Source organism: Nycticebus coucang, chromosome 6, assembly GCF_027406575.1.
Source record: "Nycticebus coucang isolate mNycCou1 chromosome 6, mNycCou1.pri, whole genome shotgun sequence".
Lineage (NCBI taxonomy): Eukaryota > Metazoa > Chordata > Mammalia > Primates > Lorisidae > Nycticebus > Nycticebus coucang.
Window position 1 is genome coordinate 29964571 of NC_069785.1, and position 23938 is coordinate 29988508.

General features: G+C 49.5%; 2 protein-coding genes across 5 annotated transcripts in view; one reads left to right on the forward strand and one right to left on the reverse strand.

The window, feature by feature from the left end:
- Nucleotides 1–23938, forward strand: part of NRL (neural retina leucine zipper) — a 38473-nt gene that overhangs the window by 12481 nt on the left and 2054 nt on the right. Inside the window, exons 2-3 of one of the 3 annotated variants that reach the window (XM_053596057.1) lie at nucleotides 20992–21218; nucleotides 22893–23300. In XM_053596057.1, the coding sequence (XP_053452032.1) occupies nucleotides 22920–23300 (381 nt within the window). In that variant the 5' untranslated portion in view covers nucleotides 20992–21218; nucleotides 22893–22919. Of the gene's footprint in view, nucleotides 1–9429; nucleotides 9635–20991; nucleotides 21219–22892; nucleotides 23301–23938 lie in introns of those variants that run through there. The other 2 variants (XM_053596056.1, XM_053596058.1) reach the window with 2 other exon arrangements.
- PCK2 (phosphoenolpyruvate carboxykinase 2, mitochondrial) lies at nucleotides 397–9933 on the reverse strand. Of its 2 annotated transcripts, none has more exons than XM_053596047.1 (10): nucleotides 9668–9933; nucleotides 7265–7510; nucleotides 6363–6547; nucleotides 6072–6275; nucleotides 5532–5719; nucleotides 5056–5218; nucleotides 4608–4826; nucleotides 1670–1807; nucleotides 1289–1384; nucleotides 397–1032 (listed from the first exon to the last, which is right to left on the reverse strand). In XM_053596047.1, exons 1-10 carry the CDS (start codon nucleotides 9694–9696, stop codon nucleotides 578–580), a joined length of 1923 nt encoding a protein of 640 aa, XP_053452022.1. In that variant the 5' UTR covers nucleotides 9697–9933; the 3' UTR covers nucleotides 397–577. The 2 variants fall into 2 exon arrangements, with proteins under 2 accessions (XP_053452022.1, XP_053452023.1); XM_053596048.1 differs by lacking the exon at nucleotides 9668–9933 and adding an exon at nucleotides 9361–9377.

A 23938-nucleotide genomic window follows, 5' to 3' on the forward strand; every position in this document is an offset into this window, starting at 1 on the left:
AGCAACCTCCAGCTCTTGGGCTTAGGCGATTCTCTTGCCTCAGCCTCCCAAGTAGCTGGGACTACAGGCACCCGCCACAATACCCAGCTATTTTTTTGTTGCAGTTTGGCCAGAGCCAGGTTCGAACCCACCACCTTTGGTATGTGGGGCCAGCGTCCTATTCACTGAGCCATAGGCGCCGCCTGCCCTACCGTTTTTTAAGACCTCAGGACACAGAGCAGATACAGTGTCTTCTGGAAATTCCTACTTATGCAAACTAATGGTAGAGCTGCCTGCAAGATAGATCCTTGACTCTACCAGGCTATATTTCTTCTAAGGGCTAGAAGAAGAAGATTGTAAGATTGGTGTTAGAAGGAAGCCTACGAAGATAGGTGAGAAATGAAAACAGCACAAATGTTTAAAATAAATGGCCATTTGTTATTATTGGACAGTGTGTGGGAGAAGGTCTGTGGCCCAGTCTCATGGTTCCCAGAAGATGTTAGTTAGCATCACATTGCTTAAATTTTCTGCAAGTCTGGTGGCTCTCCTAATTCCCGATTGGGCGTGCTGTGACCTCTTGCTAGATGAGAGCCTCAGGTCACATTCTGCGCACACGTCCCTCCAGGTCCTCCAGCTCAGCCAATACCTCCTTGGGCAGATCCTGGTTGACTTGCTCTGTCAGGTAGCTCCGAATATCCTGAACCTCCTGTTCCCAGAAATCCTTGGGGAGTGAAAAGAGCTGAGTAGTGTCTATGGCTCCGAGGCCACTGAGATCCAAGGCTCCTTCTTTTGGCACCAGCCCAACGGGTGTTTCCTGGGCACTGTCCTCCCCTTCTAGCCGCCGGCAGATCCAGTCTAGCACTCGAGCATTCTCCCCAAAGCCTGGCCACAGGAAGTGGCCTGCCTCATCGCGCCGGAACCAGTTGACGTGGAAGATACGGGGCAGCCGGGCTCCTTTGTGTCCCTCCATGCTCAGCCAGTGTTCTAGGTAGCGCCCAAAGTTGTAGCCAAAAAAGGGCCGCATGGCAAATGGGTCGTGCATGATGATCTTCCCTGGGGAGTGGAGCAGAATGGGTAAGGAATCTTCCTCCTTACCCTTCATCCAGCTGGAGGAAGTTATGAAAGGTTCGTGGTTCTGGAATATCCTCAGGACAGGTAAAGAGAAGGGATGGGGAAAACATAAGTAGGAAGAGATGGGACCACTGAGGACTCCAGGAGTGGGCAGGAGGAAAGTCTGGCACAGAAGGGAGAAGGAGGTGATGTGTGCACACAGGAGAGAGGGAGCAGTGGGGGGGAGGGGTATGCTCACCTTTGTGTTCAGCTGCGGCAGTGGACTCAGAGCGCATGGCGCTGCCCACAAACACCCCATGACGCCAGTTGAAGGCCTCGTACACCAGGGGTATCCCTAGATAACCAATGAACAAGGTCACTGGCAGCCCTCTGGACACTCACTTTGTCCCTTCTGGTGATCTTGGCTCATAGTCTTTTTTTCCCAGGACCTCAGCTATCCCTTTTCCAGACCCCATGCCTCCCCTCAATTTTGCACTCAGCTGGGGGGAACTCTGGAAGCAGATGGCTACAGCTGGAGATCTAGGCTGAAGATGCCTGAGCTTTAAGTACAAGAGGGAGGCAGACCCTAATACAGAGCTGGACTTTTTACCAAGAGGCATGGACCCCACATGTTCTTTACCTTTGGGTCTACGGCCTCCAAAGATGATGGCATCAATGGGGACACCCTCAGGGGCCTCCCAGGCTGGGTCCATGATGGGGCATTGGCGAGCCGGGGCACAAAAGCGAGAGTTGGGATGTGCACAGGGCTCCTTGTCACCTGGCAGAGGAAATACAAATACTATCACTTCCAAGGTCATGTCCACCCGCAACGTGCGCATACATGTGCACACATTCTTGCACAATTTTTTTGCCTCATTAGCTGCCTACAACCTTGTGTGAAGAAGAGCAGAGAGCTAGGACACCTCTATCAAAAGATCATCTTATTTATCCATGATGGTGCTGCCAGATGAGCTATGTGGAAAAGAACAGGAGAGGAATTGGGGGTTCTGCAGGGCACTAATGTTTATGCCAAGATACAGGCACTTGGCATTGACCAGTGCTCAAGGGAATGGAGTTAGATACTGGTATAAGGTTATAATAATTTTCCCCCCAGAAACCATTTCTTTATTTAAGAGATTATAATTTAAATACCCTCTATGGAGGCATTAAAGAATACATAAACATCCAATCCTAAAACAAAAACAGAATGTCAGGTCAGTATTTCAGATAACTGACTTTCCATTAGCAGACCAGGGAAGACAATCTTCAAAATGTGAACAAGAATTGATTTTTTTTTTTTTTTTTTTGGTTTTTGGCCGGGGCTGGGTTTGAACCCGCCACCTCCGGCATATGGGACCGGCGCCCTACTCCTTGCCGCCCAAGAATTGATTTTTTTGGAGACAGAGTCTCACTATGTTGCCCTTGGTAGAGTGCTGTGGTGTCACAGCTCTCAGCAACTTCAAACTCTTGGGCTTAAGTGATTCTCTTGCCTCAGCCTCCCAAGCAGGTGGGACTACAGGTGCCCACCACAATGCCTGGCTGTTTTTTTGGTTGCAGTTGTCATTGTTGTTTGGCTGGCTTTGAACTCGTCACCCTCGGTGTACGTGGCTGGCGCCGTAACCACTGTGCTACAGGCACCAAGCCATAAGAATTGATTTTAAAGCTAACAGAATTTTGGTGATTTCCCTGGGCTTGCTTTAGACCCTGATGGAATGGTAGGGCATGAAGACTCAGACAGGGATATAACCTGGTAACCTGGAAAGGGTTGGGACCACATCAGTGGCACATGCATGAGGTACCACTGTGGGCCCTGAATGGCCTCAGTGCCTCTCTGCTGGAGGTTGCCAGTCAGATCTGGGGAGTGAGGGAGCCACAGAGCCCAAACTTACACCGCCTCCCACCCCCCAGCTCCTGTCTCTTCTCTCAGATTAGAGCCATCATCCCTCACCAGCCCCTAGTGCAGGACCGTGACAGGAATTTGCCTTGGGAATTGAAACTAGGCACAAGATGCTCTAGTTATATCCCTGAACCCAGAGATGATTAAAGGGTTCAGGAACTAGCCTTGGGGGAATGATTAAAGTTTCCCAGATTTCTCAATTGGGTAGGAAGACTGAGGAGGCTTAATGATGGTATACTGAAAATAAAGGATGATTAGACAAGGAAAGGAGGGTGACTGCTTGTCCAGCATGGCAAACTTGAATATAGGCTTCAGCGACCACAGGTAGCTACCCTGCCCTGCCATGCTCTTCTTTTTCACCACCACTACAGTCTCTGGGCTCTCTGAATACAGAAGGCCATAGAAAGCTGAAAGTCCAGAGCACAGGGTGGGGTGGGGAAAATAGGGCCCCAAGGCACTCAGGGTAATGACAAGATTGAAAAACTAGCAAAAGACTAAAGTACTGGTCTAATCTAGTTTGGAAGAAGGAGTGGGGTGTATGTGTTGGAGGGACAGGGAAGGGTGACCTTTAGACAATGTTATTATACAGGAGGATAGTGAGAGCCAAGTGGCAGGAGGAGAAACGGGAGGGGAGGAGGCAGGTTTCCTCCTTTCCTAATGGGCCAAACTATGACTTATGCTTTGAGCCCAATTCTTTCTATAACAACTTTCCAAACTGTCCTTCCTTTTCCTTTTATTTGTTTATTTTCATTTATGTATTTTTTTTGGAGACAGAGTCTCAGTCACCCTGGGTGGTAGAGTGCCATGGCAAATTCTTGTGCTGAAGCTATCCTCTTGGCTCAGCCTCCCAAGTAGCTAGGACTACAGGCACCAGCCACAACACCTGGCTAGTCTTTCTATTTTTAGCAGAGATGAGATCTTGCTCTTCCTCTGGCTGGTCTTGAACTCCTGAGCTCAGGCAATCCACTGCCTCGACCTCCCAGTGCTAGGATTACAGGTGTGAGCCACTGTGCCTGGCCTATTTATTTTTAAATCCAGCCTATATTTATTTTTAATGTATTCATTTTTTTGAGACAGTTTCACTATGTCATCCTCTGTAGAGTGCTAAGGCATCACAGCTCACAGCAACCTCAAACTCTTGGGCTTAAGTGATTCTCTTGCCTCAGCCTGCCAAGTAGCTGGGACTACAGGCACCCACCACAACGCCTGGCTATTTTTTGTTGTTGTTATCATCATTGTTGTTTAGCAGGCCCAGGTCGGGTTCAAACCCACCAACCCTGGTACATGTGGCTGGCGCTCTAACCACTTATCTATGGGCGTTGAACCCAGGCTATATTTATTACTGAGAATTTACTATGTAGTTGGATATGTGCTAGACCAATTTTGTGCATTGTTTAATCCCCCAACCTTAAGAGATAAGTACTATAATAACTACCCCTATTCAGCTGGTGGGGAAACTAAAAGCTTAGGGAGTGTAAGGAACTTAGCTGAATCACAAAACCAGTGACTGGTGGAGTTGGGACATGAACTGAGATCTTGCCTGGTACTGGAAACTGCAAACATTCATAACTTCCTGTGCCTCCCAGAGGTCCAAGAAGATGGCTAGAAGCTGTGGAGAAGGCTTCCCCATCATTAAGGTGCTAAGCCCTGGGGGCTGTCAAAACTTCCCCACCCCACATACCAGGTTTCCAGGGTCTGCCCAGCCAGGAGGTCACAGTGACACCAGGTGGAAGAGGCTGGTCAATGCCCTCCCAGTACACGCCTCCATCACTGGTCTCAGCCACATTGGTGAATAGAGTGTTACTCTGGATTGTGGCCATGGCGTTGGGATTGGTAGTCGCAGAGGTGCCAGGGGCCACCCCGAAGAAGCCATTCTCAGGGTTGATGGCCCGGAGTCGACCTGTCAGGAGGAGAAGTGAAAGGAAGGGTCAACTGGGTAATGTTGATACGTGAGACTGAAGAAGAAGGTCCTGCTCCACACCTCCCTAGCCTGAGCTATACCTCAGATCTGACTGGGAGAGGTTTGCATCTCTTGGATAGCTGGGTCTGCTGGAAGTATGGAGCAAGATCTCACTGACAAAGCTCACCATGGACTTTGGAGGGGGACTCCTGATCCAAGGGCCTCTCACCTTCACTGTCGAACCTCATCCAGGCAATGTCGTCACCCACGCATTCCACTTTCCAGCCTGGCAGTGCAGGCCGCATCATGGCCAGGTTTGTCTTGCCACAGGCACTAGGGAAGGCGGCGGCCACATAGCGCTTCTTCCCTGCAGGGTTGGTGATGCCCAGAATCTGTGTATTGGGGAGAAAAGGAACAAGGAAGGGGTCACCAAAGGTCAGGGCATAGTCTGCATGCTGAAGGACAGCTAGGGGTTAACAGGCTACATAGGTGCACTGCCCTGCCATTAGGCCTGGAGTAGTGGCAGGGGAACCCCTGATATTTAGCAAGCTGGGGCCAAAGCTTCAGCCTTTGAGTAGGGTCTTTGCTCAACAGCCTGGAACCTGTTGGAGGTAGGAGGGAGGCAAGGCTGAGGCAGAGTAGCTAGGCACCCCCACCCCCATGCCTCACCACCTGTAGCTGCCAGGATCCTCACCAGGCCCTCACCAGCATATGCTCTGCCAGCCAGCCCTCATCCCGGGCCAGCCGAGAGGCAATGCGCAGGGCAAAGCACTTCTTGCCGAGCAGAGAGTTGCCACCATAGCCGCTGCCAAAGGATATGATCTCCCGCTGGTCAGGCACGTGGCCAATCAGGGTTTTCTCTGGGTTGCATGGCCACTGGCTCACCGGCTCCCCTGGGGACAATAGGGTCATGGGACTGTTGGCATTAGCATCAGGAACTGGGGTTTCAGGGATTGGCAGGAGAGACGTGGGAGCAGTGGCAGTGCCAAGGGGTGGCTAAAGCCCCCTACCTCATAGTGATCATTACCTCCCATGCCCCTATTCTTGAACACGAACTGACTTTCTCAGTCTTGTGCAACTGCTTTGCAAACAGCCTCACCCTCAGCCCAGACTGCTGTCCTGGATATTGGGAATTAGGTTGTCAGAGAGGACAGGTTCTTAAGGTCTGTGGATAGGCAAGATTGGGGGTTCTCTTTGAGTTCAAGAAGGCCTCTGGGTCCTTCCCTAGGCAGAGCAGGTTCTTACCTTGCCCAGTCAGGGGCTGGCCCACGGAGTGCAAACACTTGACGAATTCACCATCTCCCAGGGCCTGAAGCACAGGCGTCCCCAGCCGGGTCATAATACGCATGCTTGCCACCACATAGGCTGAGTCAGTGAGTTGTATCCCAATACGGGACAGTGGGGAGCCTACAGGACCCATGCTGAATGGAAGCACATACATGGTACGGCCTGTGGAGGAAAGCATCCACTGGATGAAGAGTTCCAAACTTGTTCATACCTTTGGTGCCCCTGCCTCTGTATCCCTGCCCTTGTTACCCTGCATGCAGCCTGGAAACCTCTCGTTCACAGCTTTCTGGAACTCAGCTGGGGACATCCAGTTGCCCAGCTGCCCACGGGCCCCACCAGCTGGGAGGGGCACTGTGTCCCTCTGGGAAGGAGTTACAATCACGGTCTTGCTCTCTACTCGTGCCACGTCCTTGGGGTCTGTACGGGCCAGCCAGCTGGAGAAGAGGGTATTGTCAGGAAGATGGTGACCAGCAGGTCTCCCTGTCCCCAGACCACTTTTTCAAGTCCAACTTTGACTCCAAGTCTTCTGTTGGCCGTATTTTTCCCCCATCCAATTACATCTCAGTCCTTTCCTTTGGGCTTTGCCCCATTTGAAGGGTTCCCCAAGATGCCAGCCTTCTAGGAGGCTCTGCCCCTGGCAAAAGCTCACTGAACTGGGGAAGGTGAAAAAAATCCAAAGGCTCTTATTTGTATCAACTTTTTCACTTAATATAAAGATAACAAGACCAAGCATGGTGGCTTGTGCCTGTAATCCTAGCACTCTGGGAGGCTGAGGCTGGTGGATTGTCTGAGCTCAGGAGTTAGGGACCAGCCTGAGCCAGAGTGAGACCCCATCTCTAAAAATAGCTGGGTGTTGTGGCAGGTGTCTGTAGTCCGAGATACTCAGGAGGCTGAGGCAAGAGAAACACTTGAGGTTGGTGTAAGCTGTGATGCCATGGCACTCTACCCAGGGGGACAAAGTGAGACTCTGTCTCAAAAAAAAAAAAAGATACAGACCAATCCCAGCTCCTGCATCCGTGTCCCACAGAGCTCCCACCCATGCTCATTTCACTGGTATGCTCTAGTTAAATTTGATTTTGTTTTGGTGAACCCAAAGTAGCCTCAATCCAAGTAACTGCCCTATCTCACAGGTTGCTGGGCTCAGGGCTTACCAGTTACTATACTTGGGGAGCTTTTGGATGAGGCCTTGCTGTTCCAGCAGGGTCAGTATGGCGGTGTTCTCAGCCTCAGTCCCATCACAGATGTGGATGCTCTCTGGTTGGCACAAGCGGGCACTGCGCTCCACGAAGTCACGAACCCCAGCAGCTAGCTGGCCCAGATCTCCACTAAGCACTCGCAGGGTCTGGATGCTGCGGCATGATGACCAGCCCAAGGGGCTCAGCCCATGCCAGCTAAGTCTGTAAGAGAGGAAACAGGGAGGTGATGGGCTAGCTGCTGCCATGGAGTCTGGATAAGGCCTGGGAGGGGGACTGAGAACTTGGGCTTTTGGGGAGTACACTATAGCATGTCTGTGTGCAGGCACCATGAAGAGCATGTTGAGTTAGGGCCTCATGTATCTTATGGCCTTTATGAGGTTTAATGAGGGTGTCTCTTGGTCAGCAAGACAGGCATAGCCAAATCAGCAGAAAAAGCAAATGCTCGGCTATGTGACAATGTATATGTAGGCATGTTGATGTTATTGTATGCCTGGCCCATGTCCAAGTTTAATTATATCTGGTCAATGTTTAGAAACACACAGGTGCTTTTGGCCCAAGTGTCAAGAAACTGCCCAGGGGACAGCTTCATGTGTCTGGTGTTTGAAGCCTCATCCATTTTCTTTTCATTCTCAAGTATAGTTTTTTACAAGTTAAAATGGCAGGTGTGATTTGATTTTCCCTTTGGTATGTATGCCATAAGACTGTGAAAGCTTTAAGCAAAGGACCCAGTCTTTGAGGGTGGTACAGCCTTCTCTCAATGCCAGGTTTCTAGGAGGAAGTTTTCCCTGAGCATTAATTTTAAGGCTCTTGGCTCTTGCACCAAGGATTGGTGACTGGATGGTAGAGTTCCAGGCACTGGATCTACTGCTGCCCACCTGGACCAACCATTGCATAAAAGGTTGCCATTGGGTAAGTATTTTTGAACTGTGGAGATAGAAATTTGACCATTGGCGAATAGATGTCACTGGCTGGGGTTGACGCCTCCATTCCCAGAAGGGCAGGGTCCCTGTTTTTTGTCCTCTTACACCCCTGGGAGAGAGAGGCAGGGTCTGCTCTGATTGGCCTGCCTAGAGTGAGTGAACCAGAGAGAGCAAAGGCCAAGACAGAAACTACCCTCCTCCTATGCCAAGGCCTCTCCCACCAGAAACTGCCCACGGCTGCATGACCCTGTGCTTCCCCTGGCTCTCCATCCTAGAGGCCACATTCCTAGAGAGCTTTGGTGTTGGTGGTAGGGTGGAACGCTGGACTGCAGGAGGCTCAGACTCAGAGGGTGTAGGCCTGGGGAAGGGAGAAATGCATACCATGGACATGGGAGCTGGAGCCTGGCTGGGGTGGAAGCTGGTTTTAACTGGTCTGAGCAGGATAGATATGCCCAACATGGCCCCTGGGGCAGGGGAGGAGGGCTACTGGGACCTGGGTCTATTTCTGCCTCTGACAGACGTTTCCCTGAGCATTAATTTTAAGGGCATGTGGTCTTCAGGAGTGTCTCTCTCCATCTGGACCCTGGCTGAGGTTATCTCTTGGGGGAGCCCCCAAATTTGAGCCCTCAGATCTTCCCTCAGTTCCCTAAGTGGCACCTTTTCCCTTTCTTCCAGAGGCACCCACAAAAGGGTGGCCAAGTGGATGGACCTGTGGGAGAGAGATGGGTCAGTTCAGACTCTGGGACAAAAGCTGGGGAAGGGAGGCTACAGAGAGAAGAGCAGAGGCTGTGTATGGGGCCTGGCAGACAGAGGACAAGCCTGGGGGCTCCAGGCCTGGGCAGAGAAGAAGCCAACCACATAAGGCACCTGGGACCCCTCCTTCTATCTTGCTCCCTCCACTCCCACCCCTTCCACACCCTGAGCCCGCCCAGGTCCTTCTGGCTGTGACTGGGCTTCTCTAGTCCAAGGGAGGCCCGGAATGGATGTTTACCGTCTACCTTAGGTTAGCTCAGAGCTTGGTGAGCGCTGAGCTCAGTCCCCCTGGGAGTTGTGCACCCTAGTCCCTAGGGCCCCACTGGTTTTCATGGCACCCTAGGGCGCGCGTTGGGAGCCCTTAAAGGTCCTACTTACATCTGGGAAGGAAAGGAGGAAACAGAGCTAGGCTCAGCAGAGGCAAGCGAGGAGAGGGAGGAAGTTCTTCTGAGAGTGGCAGATAGAGACGGCGCGGTCAGAGACAGGCAAGGCCGAGAGGGGGAGGAGCGCACTGAAACCAGGAGCCCGAAGCGGCTGACCTCCGGGATGGAGGCACAGTCGCCCCCCGCCTCCGCCAAGGATGGGAAACCTGGAGGAGGCTGCGAACCGGAGAGCGCAACTAGCAAGCCCGAAGGGGCGAGCGCGGCGGAAGGTGCGGATCGGCCCCAGGTTGGGGGTCACTCACCGCAGGCCGGGGCGGTACATAGCAGCCATGGCACCGGGGCGGGGGCTGCGGGTGGCCGCGGGAACCGAGCGGAGCCGGGGAGGTATGGAACGCGGGGGAGAGGGAGCGCAGTGAAGCGAGCGGGAGCTGAGATAGGGCGGGAGGCGCTTATAAAGGAGGCGGGCAGGGGCGGAACCTAACCGGGCCAGCGCGACCCTCCCTCCGCCCGGCTGGCAGGCCAACTCGCCAGGTCCGGGGGCTCGAGCCCTCTGGTCCGCCCAGTCGCCGCCCCTACCTCTGCCGCCCAGCCCCCCAACCCACATCTCCCATTGGAGGACTGGGTCGCTCCTCGGCCCCGACTTTGAGGCCCCGCCCGGCCCCCACATATGATGTAACTTTGAGGACTCTTGCTCCCGGAATATAGCTACTGAGAGACACTGGGTGGCAAACAAGCTAGGAACAAGGGGCCAGGCTAGGGGCAAGAGCCCCTGGGGACTAGACGTGTAGAAGCCCAGCGATTGGGCGTTGCCTTTCCAGTTCTAACTGGGGATTGGACACTCTGAGCACTAGGCTTTTCTATTTACCGAGACCCTGATGCTAAAGTCCCCTTAGTCTCCAACACTTAAATGCCTGTTTCTTTTCCTAAATCAGGGCTCCTTTCTGTCTTACCATGAAATGGGGCCTCTCTATCCCAGGGAGATGGTCCTCTGATCTGGCCATTCTCTCTACACACTGCTGAGGGACTCATCTGTCCCCACCCAACCACCACCATAAAATCCTCAGGTAATTTGAAGCTATCTCTTCATTCAGGCATCTCTTTTAAACTTGAGATCACTGGATATTACTCCAAAATGCCTTAGCACTTCCAACTCAGCCTGTTTGTAGTATCTGCTCAGGACCCTGATTTTCCTTTGGGGAACCAGCTCCTCCGTCTGTATGGTTACTTGGCTTTGACCTCACTCCTCTTGGGGTAGGCTGTCAGCTGGAGCTGCTGGGTGTCAGCTTGAGTCTGCAAAGCAGGAATCTGCCTGAGACAGAAGGCAACCAGAGGAAGCAGAGCAGAGGATTGGAGGGCAATGGATTTCTTTTTTTTTTTTTTTTTTGTAGAGACAGAGTCTCACTGTATCGCCCTCGGGTAGAGTGTCGGGGCGTCACACGGCTCACAGCAACCTCTTAACTCTTGGGCTTACGCGATTCTCTTGCCTCAGCCTCCCGAGCAGCTGGGAGGCAATGGATTTCTGATTTCAGTTATGAGAATCCATAAATTTCTTCTCTTGTTCAGGGTAATTTTGAGTGAATTTCTGCCACTTACAACAGAAACAATCTTGATTCTCGGATTTCTCAGTTTTGTCCTGGGACACAGTGGAGTAAGAATTGGCCTCCAGCCGTGGGCTTGCTTCTGGTCCCCATCTCTTCCCACTCAGGCTCCAGCCTACACTCAACCTCCCCCAAGCCCTTACATCCAAACTCTGTACACACCTACCCAGCTACAAACAGTTGTTTCTTAGCCACCTTTCACCACCCTTTGGGCCTAAGGGTGAGCACACTGGTGGAAGCATTGACCTGAAGGACATCATCTCCTCCATAGTCTTGCACCTGCTTCCATGGTTTCCTGTCTCAGCAAATGGCACCACCATATAGCCAGTTCTCCCAGAAGGATCCTGAATTAGTCTAGACTATTCTTTTCTTATTCTCCATAGCCAATCAGACACCAGGACCTTTGTATTTGTACTTCACAATTAGCCCTCAAATCTGTGTCTAAACCCATGGCCACTGCTTTAGTTCAGGGTTTATCTCTCATTTCGCTTTAGGTGATAGCTTCCAAGGCACCTCTCCAAACACCCCGCACTCCACTAAGTTACCCCCCACCGTGTGCTTAAATTCACTTTGGAGAGTTAAGAGAGAGGAATAAAGTCTATGGTGTGGACGGTAGGTGCCAGGCTCTGTGCTACAGCTCTGCATGCATAATCTTATTCAGTTTCACTACACCTGTGTTCTACAGATGTGGACACGGAGGCTTAGAGAGGTTCAGTCATTTGCTCAAAGTCACACATCTGGAACCCAGGTCTTTCTGACTCTAATTACCAAGTCCCCTCACACACTGTATACTGTCTTCTTGATTTATCACATTTTTTAAAATTAAAAAATTAGATCATATTACTCTCAGGCTTAAAATCCCTTCAAGCTTCCTATCACATGGTATCCAGTGTCCTTGATAATCTGACTCCTATTTATCCAACGTTAGTACATCACCTTTTCTCCTATATACTAAACTCTGCAAGTTCTAGAGCACTTCTGTGAACTCTTTCTGCCTATCAGGACTCAAATTAAACATTACCTCCTACATGAGCCTTTTCTGTTTTCACTTAGAATGCAACGTCTATTTCATCTGTGTTAGGTCTACCCCAGGTACATAACTATATTTTTGTATGTACTTATCATACTTCATTATATTGTAGTTATTTTTTATTTTTTTTAGAGACAGAGTCTCACTTTATGGCTCTTGGTAGAGTGCCGTGGCCTCACACAGCTCAGAGCAACCTCCAACTCCTGGGCTTAAGCGATTCTCCTGCCTCAGCCTTCCGAGTAGCTGGGACTACAGGCGCCCACCACAACGCCTGGCTATTTTTTGGTTGCAGTTTGGCCGGGGCCGGGTTTGAACCTGCCACCCTCGGTATATGGGGCCGGCGCCTTACCGACTGAGCCACAGGCGCTGCCCGTATTGTAGTTATTTTTGTATATCTATCATCCTCACTAGAGTTCTAGCTCCTTGAGAGAGGACTCAAATTTCAGTCTTGTTTTTATCCTAGCTCTTATTAGTGTCTGGCCTATAAGAAGCACTTAATAATTGTTGGCTGAATGAAAGAATGAAAAGGGGGTGGTGCCTGTGGCTCAAAGGGGAGGGCTGGCCCCAATTGCCGGAGGTGGCAGGTTCAAACCCAGCCCTGGCCAAAAACCACACACACACACACACACAAAAACCCAAAAAAGAATGAACAAGGTCCACGTTTATGAATCCTTATTCCCCACCATTACTTCCTTCTTTAGTGTTAGGCTTAGCAAGGGACTGACGGACTTGCGTGAGGATTTTCTTGTACTGTTGATTCCCCCTTATATGCCATACACTTTTTTTCAGTTCCGTCTCTGCTACAAGACCCCCTTCTCTCTCAGCTCACAGCAGCCTGGCCACCAACTAGCCCACTAGTTGGCCCGCTGTCCAAGGAGTACCACCAGGGGGAAGGGTATGACCAGCCTTGTCCTGGTCTGCATTTTCCCCCTAGGGGTCCTCTGGGTTCATCCCTTGGATGTTTCACAGACCCCCTGTAGTGGATGCTGTGTGTACCACGCAGATCCCCACTTTAGGATCTTGGCGCTTACTGTCCCAGCTGCTGAGTGTTGGCTGCTGATGGCTCACAACTGACTATGTCCTTGAGCATTATTTGTGGCCGAAAGGAACTGTCCCATGTGAACTAAAACAAAATCTTAAGGCTTTCTCCCAGCAGCTGACTGACTGGATCCCCACTCTTGGCTAAGGAGATCTCTAAAACTGAGTTACTAGCCATGAGCAAGGAAATCAGACATGCCTCATCATGTCCCCATCTCTTCTTGGGGATGTCCTTTGTGACTCATTAACAGGCCTAAGGCTATGCAAGACATACCTGCAGGTCCTCAATATACATAACGAACCTCTTGAGTCTGGGCATTTGTCCCATAGTTTGTCTCTGATTAATAGACCCTTATTTTAACTCAAGCATTGCTTTTTTGCTGACTCCTAGTCTATTACACAAAGTCTAACTCAGCTAGTTGTCAGCTAAAGCATCTTTAAACCCACCTATAACCTATACCCCTCCTCCCCACCTCACAGGTCAAGATGTCCCACCTCCCATCTTTTTGGGCCAAACCAGTGTATATCTTCCATATATTATGACTTTACCTGTAATTTCTGTCTCTCTGAAATGTGTAAAACCAAACAGCAACTCTACCACAGCAAGTCCACTTGCTCAAGATTTCTTGTATGGCTCTGAGCCAATAAACCTCTTTGAATTGTTTTACAGAGTATGGCTTCTTTTCTATTGCCAAATAACCTGTTTCCCCGAAAATAAGACATCCTCCAAAAATAAGACCTACTTACAGGAAAGATAAGACGTCCCCTGAAAATAAGACCTAGTGCATCTTTGGGAGCACATCTTAAAATAAGACACTGTCTTATTATTTTCGGAGAAACAGGGTAGAATGTCCCCTTTCCAAGGGCAGTGTGTATCCAGTGACTGGTTGTTATAGGGGTACAGAGGCCTAGTCCCCTTGCCTCAATTTGGGACAACGCTGAAGGTCCTTTCCAGTCCTAGAGCCCCTCTGGGCTCAGCCAATGGCAACTGCAATGAAATCCAACTTTTCCCTCTCTCCAGGCCTGCTGCTCTCATGTTCTTTGAAAGGCATCCTGATAAACCACCTGTACACAAGGTTCTATCTTAGTGTGTGTTTCCAGCTGCAGATATTCCCCAGAATCAACTTGAATACTGTATTAGCCTTGAAATTGCCCTTACAGATTGAGGAAAGGGTACAAGGCAAGAACTAGAGTAGGGGCCCAACACTCTCTGAAGGAACAGGTCTAGCTAAAAATAATGATGATAATCAAATTCTGCGAAAGGAACAGGCTTAGCTAAAATAATGATTATAATCAGATACTGTCCCATCCTTTTCTTGATAATAGTCACTGTTCCCTTGTTTGCTTTTCTGTAATTGCTACTCTAGAGGGCACAACTGGTAGTTGTAAAGATTCTTAACTTTTCTTCCTAGAAAACATCACCTGTTCTGAACCTAGGGGTAGTTTTTGAGATATCTTCCAGGTTCTGCATTCCAGCGGATTGACTGACGCAGCCAGAGCAAGGAACTGACTCAGCTGGTCTTGGACCCCCTACCCAAGGATCTACATTCCAGTGGATTAGCTGACCCACCCAGACAGCTGGCTTATACCAAAGGACTGATGATTCCACCTGAAAGCAGCCAATTAGCAGATCCTAACCCTCTGCCCACCAAACTGTCTTTAAAAACCCAGTTCCTAGCCAGGCAGGTGGCTCACACCTATAATCCTAGGACTCCAAGAGGCTGAGGCAGGATAATTGCTTGAGTTCTGGAGTTTGAGACTAGCCTGAGCAAGAGCAAAGACCGCCCCCCCCCCCCACTAAAAATAGAAAAATTAGCCAAGTATTGTGGTGGGCACCTGTAGTCCCAGTTACTTGGGAGGCTGAGGCAGGAGGATTGCTGGAACCCAGGAGTTTGAGGTTGCTGTGAGGTAGGCTAATGCCATAGGACTCTAGCCAGGGTATTTCAGAATTACCCTGAAGATAACCCAGTCAAGTATATGTAGAGAGAGCTTGAAGAAAAAACAAATTGATGTAAGATGATAGAAGAAAATAAACTAGAACCTCCCTGCCACAATATAAATAAAATTTGCTGTTCTTAGCAAAGAGAGAAAAAAAAAACTTTCCCTAAAAAAAAAGAAATTGGAAAGAGTAGTCATTATAGAGAAGAAAGCTACATTAGAAAAAATTGAGACACTAAACATGCTGAAAAATAGATCATAAACTGAAATGAGGACAAGATATGAAGCAAAGCAGGTTTAAACATACCCAGAATTGTGTCCAGTGAGAATAGAATGTAACAAAAAAAGACAGGCTCGGCGCTAAGCAGCTCAAACAGCTAAGGCACCAGCCACATACACCTGAGCTGGCAGGTTCAAATCTAGCCTGGGCCTCCAAACAACAATGATGGCTGCAACCAAAAAAGAGCTGGGCATTGTGGCGGGCGCCTGTACCCAGCTACTTGGGAGGCTGAGGCAGAATCACTTGAGCCCAGGAGTTGGAGGTTGCTGTGAGCTGTGAGGCCACAGCACTCTACCCAGGGTGACAGCTTGAAGCTCTGTCTCAAAAAAAAAAGAATTGGGGTAACAGGATTTTGTGGATTTTTTTCAGTTTAAAAAACTTTTTTTGAAACAGAATCTCACTCTATTGCCCCAGGTTAGAATGCTGTGGCCTGCTCACAGCAACCTCAAACTCCTGGGTTCAAGTGATCCTCCTGCTCAAGATAACCTTAAAACTTTCAAAGCCCTTGGCTGGCATAGTGCCTCAGGCCTATAATCCTAGCACTCTGGGAGGTCTTTACTAAAAATAGAAAAAAATTAGCCAGGCATGGTGGCCCGCCTATAGTCCCAGCTACTTAGGAGTCTGAGGCAGGAGGATCACTTGAACCCAGGAGTTTGAGGTTGCTGTGAGCAGGCCACAGCATTCTAACCTGGGGCAATAGAGTGAGATTCTGTTTCAAAAAAAGTTTTTTAAACTGAAAAAAATCCACAAAATCCTGTTACCCCAATTCTTTTTTTTTTGAGACAGAGCTTCAAGCTGTCACCCTGGGTAGAGTGCTGTGGCCTCACAGCTCACAGCAACCTCCAACTCCTGGGCTCAAGTGATTCTGCCTCAGCCTCCCAAGTAGCTGGGTACAGGCGCCCGCCACAATGCCCAGCTCTTTTTTGGTTGCAGCCATCATTGTTGTTTGGAGGCCCAGGCTAGATTTGAACCTGCCAGCTCAGGTGTATGTGGCTGGTGCCTTAGCTGTTTGAGCTGCTTAGCGCCGAGCCTGTTACCCTAATTTTTAGGGAGGTGGATTTGAGAAATTTCTCCCATCTCCCCATTTAGCACTATGTGGACTAAACTCTTTTCTCTGCTGTAAACCCTGCTCTCTCTGGGCAGGGGGGCAGATGAACCTGGCTGGGCTACAACAGCTCCCTAACCTGACTCTAATCCCATCATTTCCCTCTTCCACAAACACAAAGTGCTGAGATGATCTTTTCAGACACAAACCTGATCATGTCATGTCTCTGCAGAAAACCCTTTAGTAGCTCCTCAGCCCTGTTACAATAAAGCCCAAATCTTTAACTCGAGCTACTAGGCTGTGCATGATCTGGGCCCTGCTGACTTCTTCAACCTTGCCTATCACTATTCTTCTCATCTTTCTTGCTTTCTACTCTCTGGCTACGCTGGTCTTTTTTTTTTTTTTTTCAGTTTCATGAACACACCTACTCTTTCCTGCCTCAGAGCCTTTGCATATGATGTCCCATAGCCTGGAATCTCCACCCTCCGGGCAGGGTCACCCAGTGACTCAGTTTAATGTGATTTCTTTAGGCAACCTGTCCCTGTAACACACCACCTCCTACCCCTGACTCCCTGTATTAGATTAGGTCTTTTTGAAATAAGATCTCAGAACACCCTGCCCTTCATCATAGCACACTCATCTCAGTTAAAATGGTTTGTTTTTATGCACATCTCCAACATATCTCTAACTTATGTAGGGGCCAGGGTACAAATAGAGGCCCCACTAACCTTGTGTTTAAATATTTATTTATTTACTATTGAGATAAGAGTTCACTCTGTAGCCCTAGGTAGAGTGCCATGCCATCCTAGCTCATGGCAACCTTAAACTCTTAGGCTCAGGTGATCCTCCTGCCTCAGCCTCCCAAGTACAGGCGCCTGCCATGATGTCCAGCTAGTTTTTCTATTTTTAGTAAAGATGGGTCTTGCTCTTGTTGAGGCTAGTCTTGAACTCCTGAGCTCAAGTAATCCTTCTGCCTCAGCCTCCCAGAGTATTAGGGTTACAGACATGAGCCACTGCATCCTGCTTGTGTTTAAATATTTAAAATGTATAACTCATGCTAACAAATTGTTAAACAAAGTATGTTTTATTCTTCTACTTTGAAAATATATACTTTATAATGGTCTGGAAGGCCAGGTTCAAATTCTGTTTTATTTGAGATCCTCAGGGTTTTGTGGCAGAATATGGTGGTATAGGGAGAGGCAGTTTTGGCTGCTGAACCTCAGCTGGGCCCATTGCTTTTCCCACCCTTGACACTATCTTGGACTGAAAGGGGCTTTGTGTGCAAGCATGTGGACCTCCCATCTACCCATTCCAACTCTGCTCATAGTCTACTGAAAGTAGCCACCCTTGGACCCTGGGATATGTGTTCTGGTAGTGTGGTTCAGCCATGGGAGGGAAAACCCAAGGATGAGGTCTATGTGGGCCTCGAAGTAGGCTTGTGCCCTTTTGGCAGGGCATCCCTAGATATTTGGAGTATGGTCCTCAGGGGTCTGGGGTATAGGCAGAAGAGAGTTGGACTCCTCATCCATAGGGTGCAACACAGCCAGAGGTGGGCCAAAGTGCAGCCTTCTAAAGCGCAAGGCCCAGGGCAGGGGCCACTGTTGTGTGGCCCTAAGGGCAATTATTTGATGTTTCTCTATTTCATTAGTCTGTAAGCTCCATGAAGGCAGGGCCAGTGTCAGTCTAAGTTCCTAATACCTCATGTAGAATAGTGTTTTGTACCTATTTGTCGAATGAATGCAGGAGGTACATCAGGAAGAAGTTTGAGGATTTAAATTCATTACCGAAGATCTAGATACCAAGAGGCAGAACTAGAAATGAGAACCAGTCTCATAGGGTTCCAAAAATGAGGGTTCGGTACAGAGGAGATAGGGGTGACATCCTGGAATGCTTGATTCTGTTTCATCTCTTCTTTGTTTCCAACCCAACTCCTGCAGGCCCTTTGCCTGCCTGCCCCTCTTTCCTCATGGTCCAATATCCCTCTGTTCATCTCTCCCTGACTTTCTGTCCTTTGGCCACTGCTCTCCTCTGAGGCCTATTTGTCTGAGGCCTGACTATTTGTCAGTTTCCCTCCACTGGTTCTAGTTTCTGGGCCCCAGTCTTACTTCACTCTGTTCCTTTCTTCTATCACTTTTGTTCTTCTGGGTTCTTGTTCCTCTCCATCTCTCCGGTTGTCCTTTACTGCCTTCTTGATCCCCTCCTGAAAGACTTCCTCTCTTGCTTTAGTTCTCCATGTCCCTTTACTCATCTCTTCCATCTGTGTACATCCTTTTGTCCCTTGCCCATGCATGGTGGCTTATGCCTGTAACCCTAGCACTCTGGGAGGCCAAGGTGGGAGGATCATTGCAGGAGTTTCAGACCAGCCTGAGCGGAGTGAGACCCTATCTCTACCAAAAATAGAAAAATTAGCCAGGCATTGTGGTGGGTGCCTATAGTCCCAGCTACTTGGGAGGTTGCAGCAGGAGGATCACTTGAACCCAGCAGTTTGAGGTTGCTGTGAGCTAGGCTGACACCATGGCACTGGGGCAACAGAGTGAGACTCTTTCTCTAAAAACCAAACAAATCGATAAATCTCTCTGTTCCCTTTAATCTGAATCCCTGTGAAACCCCTGACTTGTCTTGCCTTCTATCCCAGGTCTATACCTACTGCCTCCTTAGCTAGCCTCCTAGCCTCTCTTCCATCTATCATTCTGGAGACCACCCTGGTTTCATCCCTCTTTCCCTGTCCTCAGATGTCCTTGAGCTAGTTGGTCTCCATATTCATTTCCCAGTTTCCATGTAACTCCCCTGGGAAGGGCTCCACCTCCTGGGTTCCCACTGTCTGTGGCAGCCTCTCTTCTCTGTGCCCTTGGTCCTTTCCTTTGTCCCAGCCTTAGTTCAGCCTTCACTCCTCCTACTGCTTTCCCTGGTTCGTGGGCCTAGTCTGAGCCCCAAGCAGCTCAACTTGCCTGAGCTTGTTTAGTCTGACTCCCTTAGCCCATTAGCGGCTTAGCCCTCCCACTTCTCCTTTGAGAACTCCAGTAAACAAGAGGATCAGCTCAGATCTGGCAGCTGCTGGGTGGGGGCAAGTGTCTGGCCAGGCCAGAGCAGGCATGAAAAAGGGGCTACATTCAATAAATACTTCTTACTCCTTTTTCAACCAGGGAAATTCTAGGGTCTCTTTCCAGAGTGTCTACCTGAGAACTATCTTCCATGGGCTCATGTGTGGTTCTCTGTCTCCATGATCCCTGTTCCTGTTTTGTGGTTGGTTCCCAGGCCTTAAGCTTTTTGATTCTTCTGAGAAATCATCACTTGAGCCAGGCAATCCCACACAGAAGCCTTTTTATTTGAATGACAGCGATGGTTGTTGTTCTATAAAACAAAGGCCCAGGTATAGGAAGAAAGTGGTGTCATCTGATCTAGGTCTTCTAATATGTGTATAGAGAGCTCGATGGAAGAGAAAATACACAGACACACACACACACAGTTGACTGCAGACATTCTGTAGACCAGTGGTTCTTAAATGTTTGTGCACATCAGAATTGCCTGAAGAGCCTGTTAAAACAGATTTCTGGACCTCACCCCTAAAGTTTCTGACTAAGTTGGTTTGATGTGAGACCAGATAGTTTGTATTTCTAACAAGTCTCCAGGGGATACTGATACTGATGCTCTGAGGATCACATTTTGAAAACCACTATCTTAGGTAATCCATATATCACCTCTTCACTAACATGTAAGGCTGCAACCAGGTTAATTTTTATAATGATGACTCTTGGAGCTCGGACCTGGGTCTCTCTCCAGGTTGGGAAAGAGGACCCCTTAACCCCACGGGTGTATTCAGGTTTCCTGAGAAGGTAGGGAATAGCCTTTAACTCCTGGAGTTCTATTCTAGTACAGACCCTATTCAAACAGCTTCAAACAGGTTTAAACATCTCCTTGGTTAATTCCTTGTATCCCTGTTCCAACTCCTACTTGGGGATGATAGCTCTAAGAGGTGTTAGGGGATTAGGCTGAAAATGTAGGTCACCCCCCAGCCATCTGGGAACTAGAATGAGTTAGTGAGGAGATGAGAGGGGCAGAGACATACAAAGAGAAAAGGAGAGGAAGCAGAGGGCATGTAAGGGCAGTGCAAAAGTGTCTCTGGTAGACCCGTGATGATTAGATTTCAGTGTCTTTTGGTGGGCCAGAAGGAAAGAGCAGAGTTTTCTGTTCTCTCTTCTACTGCTGCTTCTCCCAAGCTGGGAGGTCCTGGGGCTGGGTCAGCAAGAGTGGGAGAGGTTGAGGATCAGATGGCTCAGTCCTGGAGATTCTCTGTGGGGAAAGTTGCTTTTCTTTCTGATATGATGGCTAACAGGGGCAGAAGGCCAGTTGGGGTGAAGGTGGGCAGGGGCAGAAATGTGAACATTCTTGCAAACAGGAAAGAGACCCCAGCAGTTTAGGTGAGGGTGGGTTTGGGAGACCTGAACTCTTCAAAGACACTTACGAGGGGCTTTGGAAGGCAAGAGTATTGGGAGCTTTTTTGTCCCTCTTTTCTAGGGCCAGGCTTTGAGTGACAGAGGCCTGAGGGTTGTGTTCACTTGGAGGGGTACTGGTTGGGGCCCATGTGGCGAGCACATGGGAATTGGATCAGTAAAGAGCTTTGCTGGAGAAGACACCCCTTTCCTTCTTTGAGAACAGGCATACATGTCCTCTCCTCTCCATTCCCCTCTCCCCCCCAGGCCAATGAGATATGCAAATGATCCCCTTATCTCATTGGTTGGAGGCCTGAGTAACAAAGATGACCTCAGTGAGCTGGCCCTTTAAGAGCGCCCTTGGGACTCTGTGCCCACAGCCCCCTTGTTTTGAGCACAGAGATACCAGGCCCAGCTCCATGGAGCCTCCAGTTTCTGGGGAAGCTGTGCCTGCCTGGCTCTGGCACTGACCACATCATCTCTGCCTTCCTAAAGTAAGTATGTCTGGGGCCTACCTGGATGCCAGGCCTCTGACCTCGAGTCCCCTTCCCCAAATATCTGCTATCTGGTCTCTGTTGTCTGTTTGCAGCAATCCTTACATTCTTTGCCCTGCCCCACTCCCACCCTGATTGGTCTATGTTATCCTTGCTATCACATCAGAAAGATGAGCCACCCTCCCCACTTACCTTTCCCCTGTACGTCTAGTTCTCTCTGAACATCACTCTCAGTGTTTCATCATCTCCTCCCTGCCAAGGACCAGTTCTTTCAATCTATGCCTGTGTTTCCATCCCTCTGTCTTCTCAAAGGTGAAGAGCTCTATAGAGAGGACAGTAACCCTTCCCTGAGACAGGAAGAGAGAGGCCTGGGTTCTGAGATGTGGTTGGAAGGAGGGCTGCCTGGGCTTGGGCATAGAGATGGAACCAAAGTCTAAACCCTGGTGATGGGCACCTGCCCTGTCCTGCCCCTTCTGGAGCTGGGGGTGGGGCTGTTGGAACTGGAAGCTGGATGAGAGCTTGGGACTTTTATGGCTAGGGAGGATCTCTGAGGCCATCTCAGAGGTTCTTCAGGTGAACATGTCCTACACATGTTCCTTGCTAACACAAGTTTGGGACATTCCATGTTGAAGTTGAATAGATAGTTTACTAAAGGACTTGGATTAAATATGCTCTTGTGCTTTGTGAATCTGCAAGAGGTTGAGAGAAAAGGCAACATTTCTCTAAATTGTCTTCTTGAGTATTTCTCAGAATTAATGTCCCACAGAACACTATCTGGGAAATGTTATAAAGTGTGACTTTATGAGGTAAAGTCAGAAGGTTAAACAGATTAGAAAGACAAAGGTGATCTGCTCAAGGTCACATAACATAGCAAGTTCTCAATAGCAGGAAAGAAATCAAACTTGGGGTGGTGCCTGTGGCTCAAAGGAGTAGGGCCCCATATGCTAGAGGTGGCGGGTTCAAACCCAGCCCCAGCCAGAAACTGCAAAAAAAAAAAGTCAAACTTGGAGAGACTGGCCTTGAGGAAAGATGCTGGCCACTCAGTCCTCATCTTTCTGAAACTAATTCTAGGACCTTTCTTTTTTCCTTATAAAGTCTCTTGCTCATGTAAAAGGGATTCATTGACTGATTAATCCATAGAACAAATAAATGCACACTGAGGGTCTTCTATGTGAACGTGCTGTCCTAAGTGCTTTGAGAGGTAGAGAGTATAACAGCACATTATCTTTATAATTTAAAATTCATATATCTTCCCACTGTTCTAAACTAAACACATACTGTCTCAGTTAATTAAGCAATTTTTTTTAATTGGTTGTAAATGCAAGGATGCCTCCTGAGATGACAGAGCCTCTCAGCATGTCTCAGCACTTTGTTAGGAGCACTGCCATATTGCTCTTGTTTTTCATAGTTCTGAGAGGCACCAGTGGGGTGAGAGGCTATGCTGTTCTCTTCCTTCTTCAGGCCTTCAGCTACATGTCCCCTGTCAGGAGCCCCTTGCTACCTGAAAGGATGGTCCCAGCCTGGAGGTGTCTGTGCAGGGAACAGGGCTGCACCATCACTCTGGGTTTCCAGAACTCTGGCTCCAGGGCACTTGAGCTTTGGGGGAAGAGGGCTATGGTGAAAGGGAATGGCAGGCAGCTTCTGCGTGCACTAGACCTCTCCTCTTTTTTGCAGGTGCTTCCCTCCCCACCCAGCCCCAGAATGGCACTGCCCCCTAGCCCCCTGGCCATGGAATATGTCAATGACTTTGACTTGATGAAGTTTGAGGTAAAGCGGGAGCCCTCTGAGGGGCGCTCTGGTCCCCCCACAGCCTCACTGGGCTCCACACCTTACAGTTCAGTGCCTCCTTCACCCACCTTCAGTGAACCAGGCATAATGGCGGCCACAGATGGCCCCCGGCCAGGTCTGGACGAGCTGTACTGGTTGGCAACCCTACAGCAGCAGCTGGGGGCTGGGGAGGCCCTGGGGCTGAGTCCTGAAGAGGCTGTGGAGCTGCTGCAGGCTCAGGGCCCAGTCCCTGTGGAGGGGCCCCATGGCTACTATCCAGGCAGCCCAGAGGAGGCAGGAGCCCAGCATGCCCAGGTGAGTGTGATCAGCAAGGTGGCCTGAGGGGAGGCTGGCTGAGGGGGCAGGACAGCCCCAAGACAGGGAGGAGAGTTGTGGAGAGGGTAATGAGGGTAAAGAGACAGGGGCATGAGAAGGGAAGAAGGGCTCTTGAAAAAAATCAGACAGGGAAAACTAAATTCTGCTCCTCTCTTTCTTTTATCAAAATGGAGAGAAATGAGTAGGCTGAACCAGAAGGAAAAGGGAGATGATAAGATAGAAGAGGACCCAAAGAGGAAAGGTTGAGTTGGGGAACAGGCGCTTACAGGGAGATAAATAGATACCCTGTGTGGAAACCAGGGAAAAGGTTATGAGCAGATTGGAGTGGGGTTAGGACTGTGGTTCAGGTCGGCCTTTTCAAGACTTTGTGCTTCCCCAACCTCCAACCATCTCAGGAAGGATTGGTACACATCCTATTAATTATAGACACAGATGAGGGTGTTGAGGGCATTAGGATGTAATCTAAATCCTTTGATAGGGTCACAGGGTTGTGGACTTCAGGACAGGAAAACGTGGGGAGTTGGAGGGGTGGGTCCACTGAATACGGGGCATGGAGCCAGATGCTGCAGGTCTGGCGGTGGGGTTCAGGTGCGCCATCAGCTCACCTGACTGTGGGA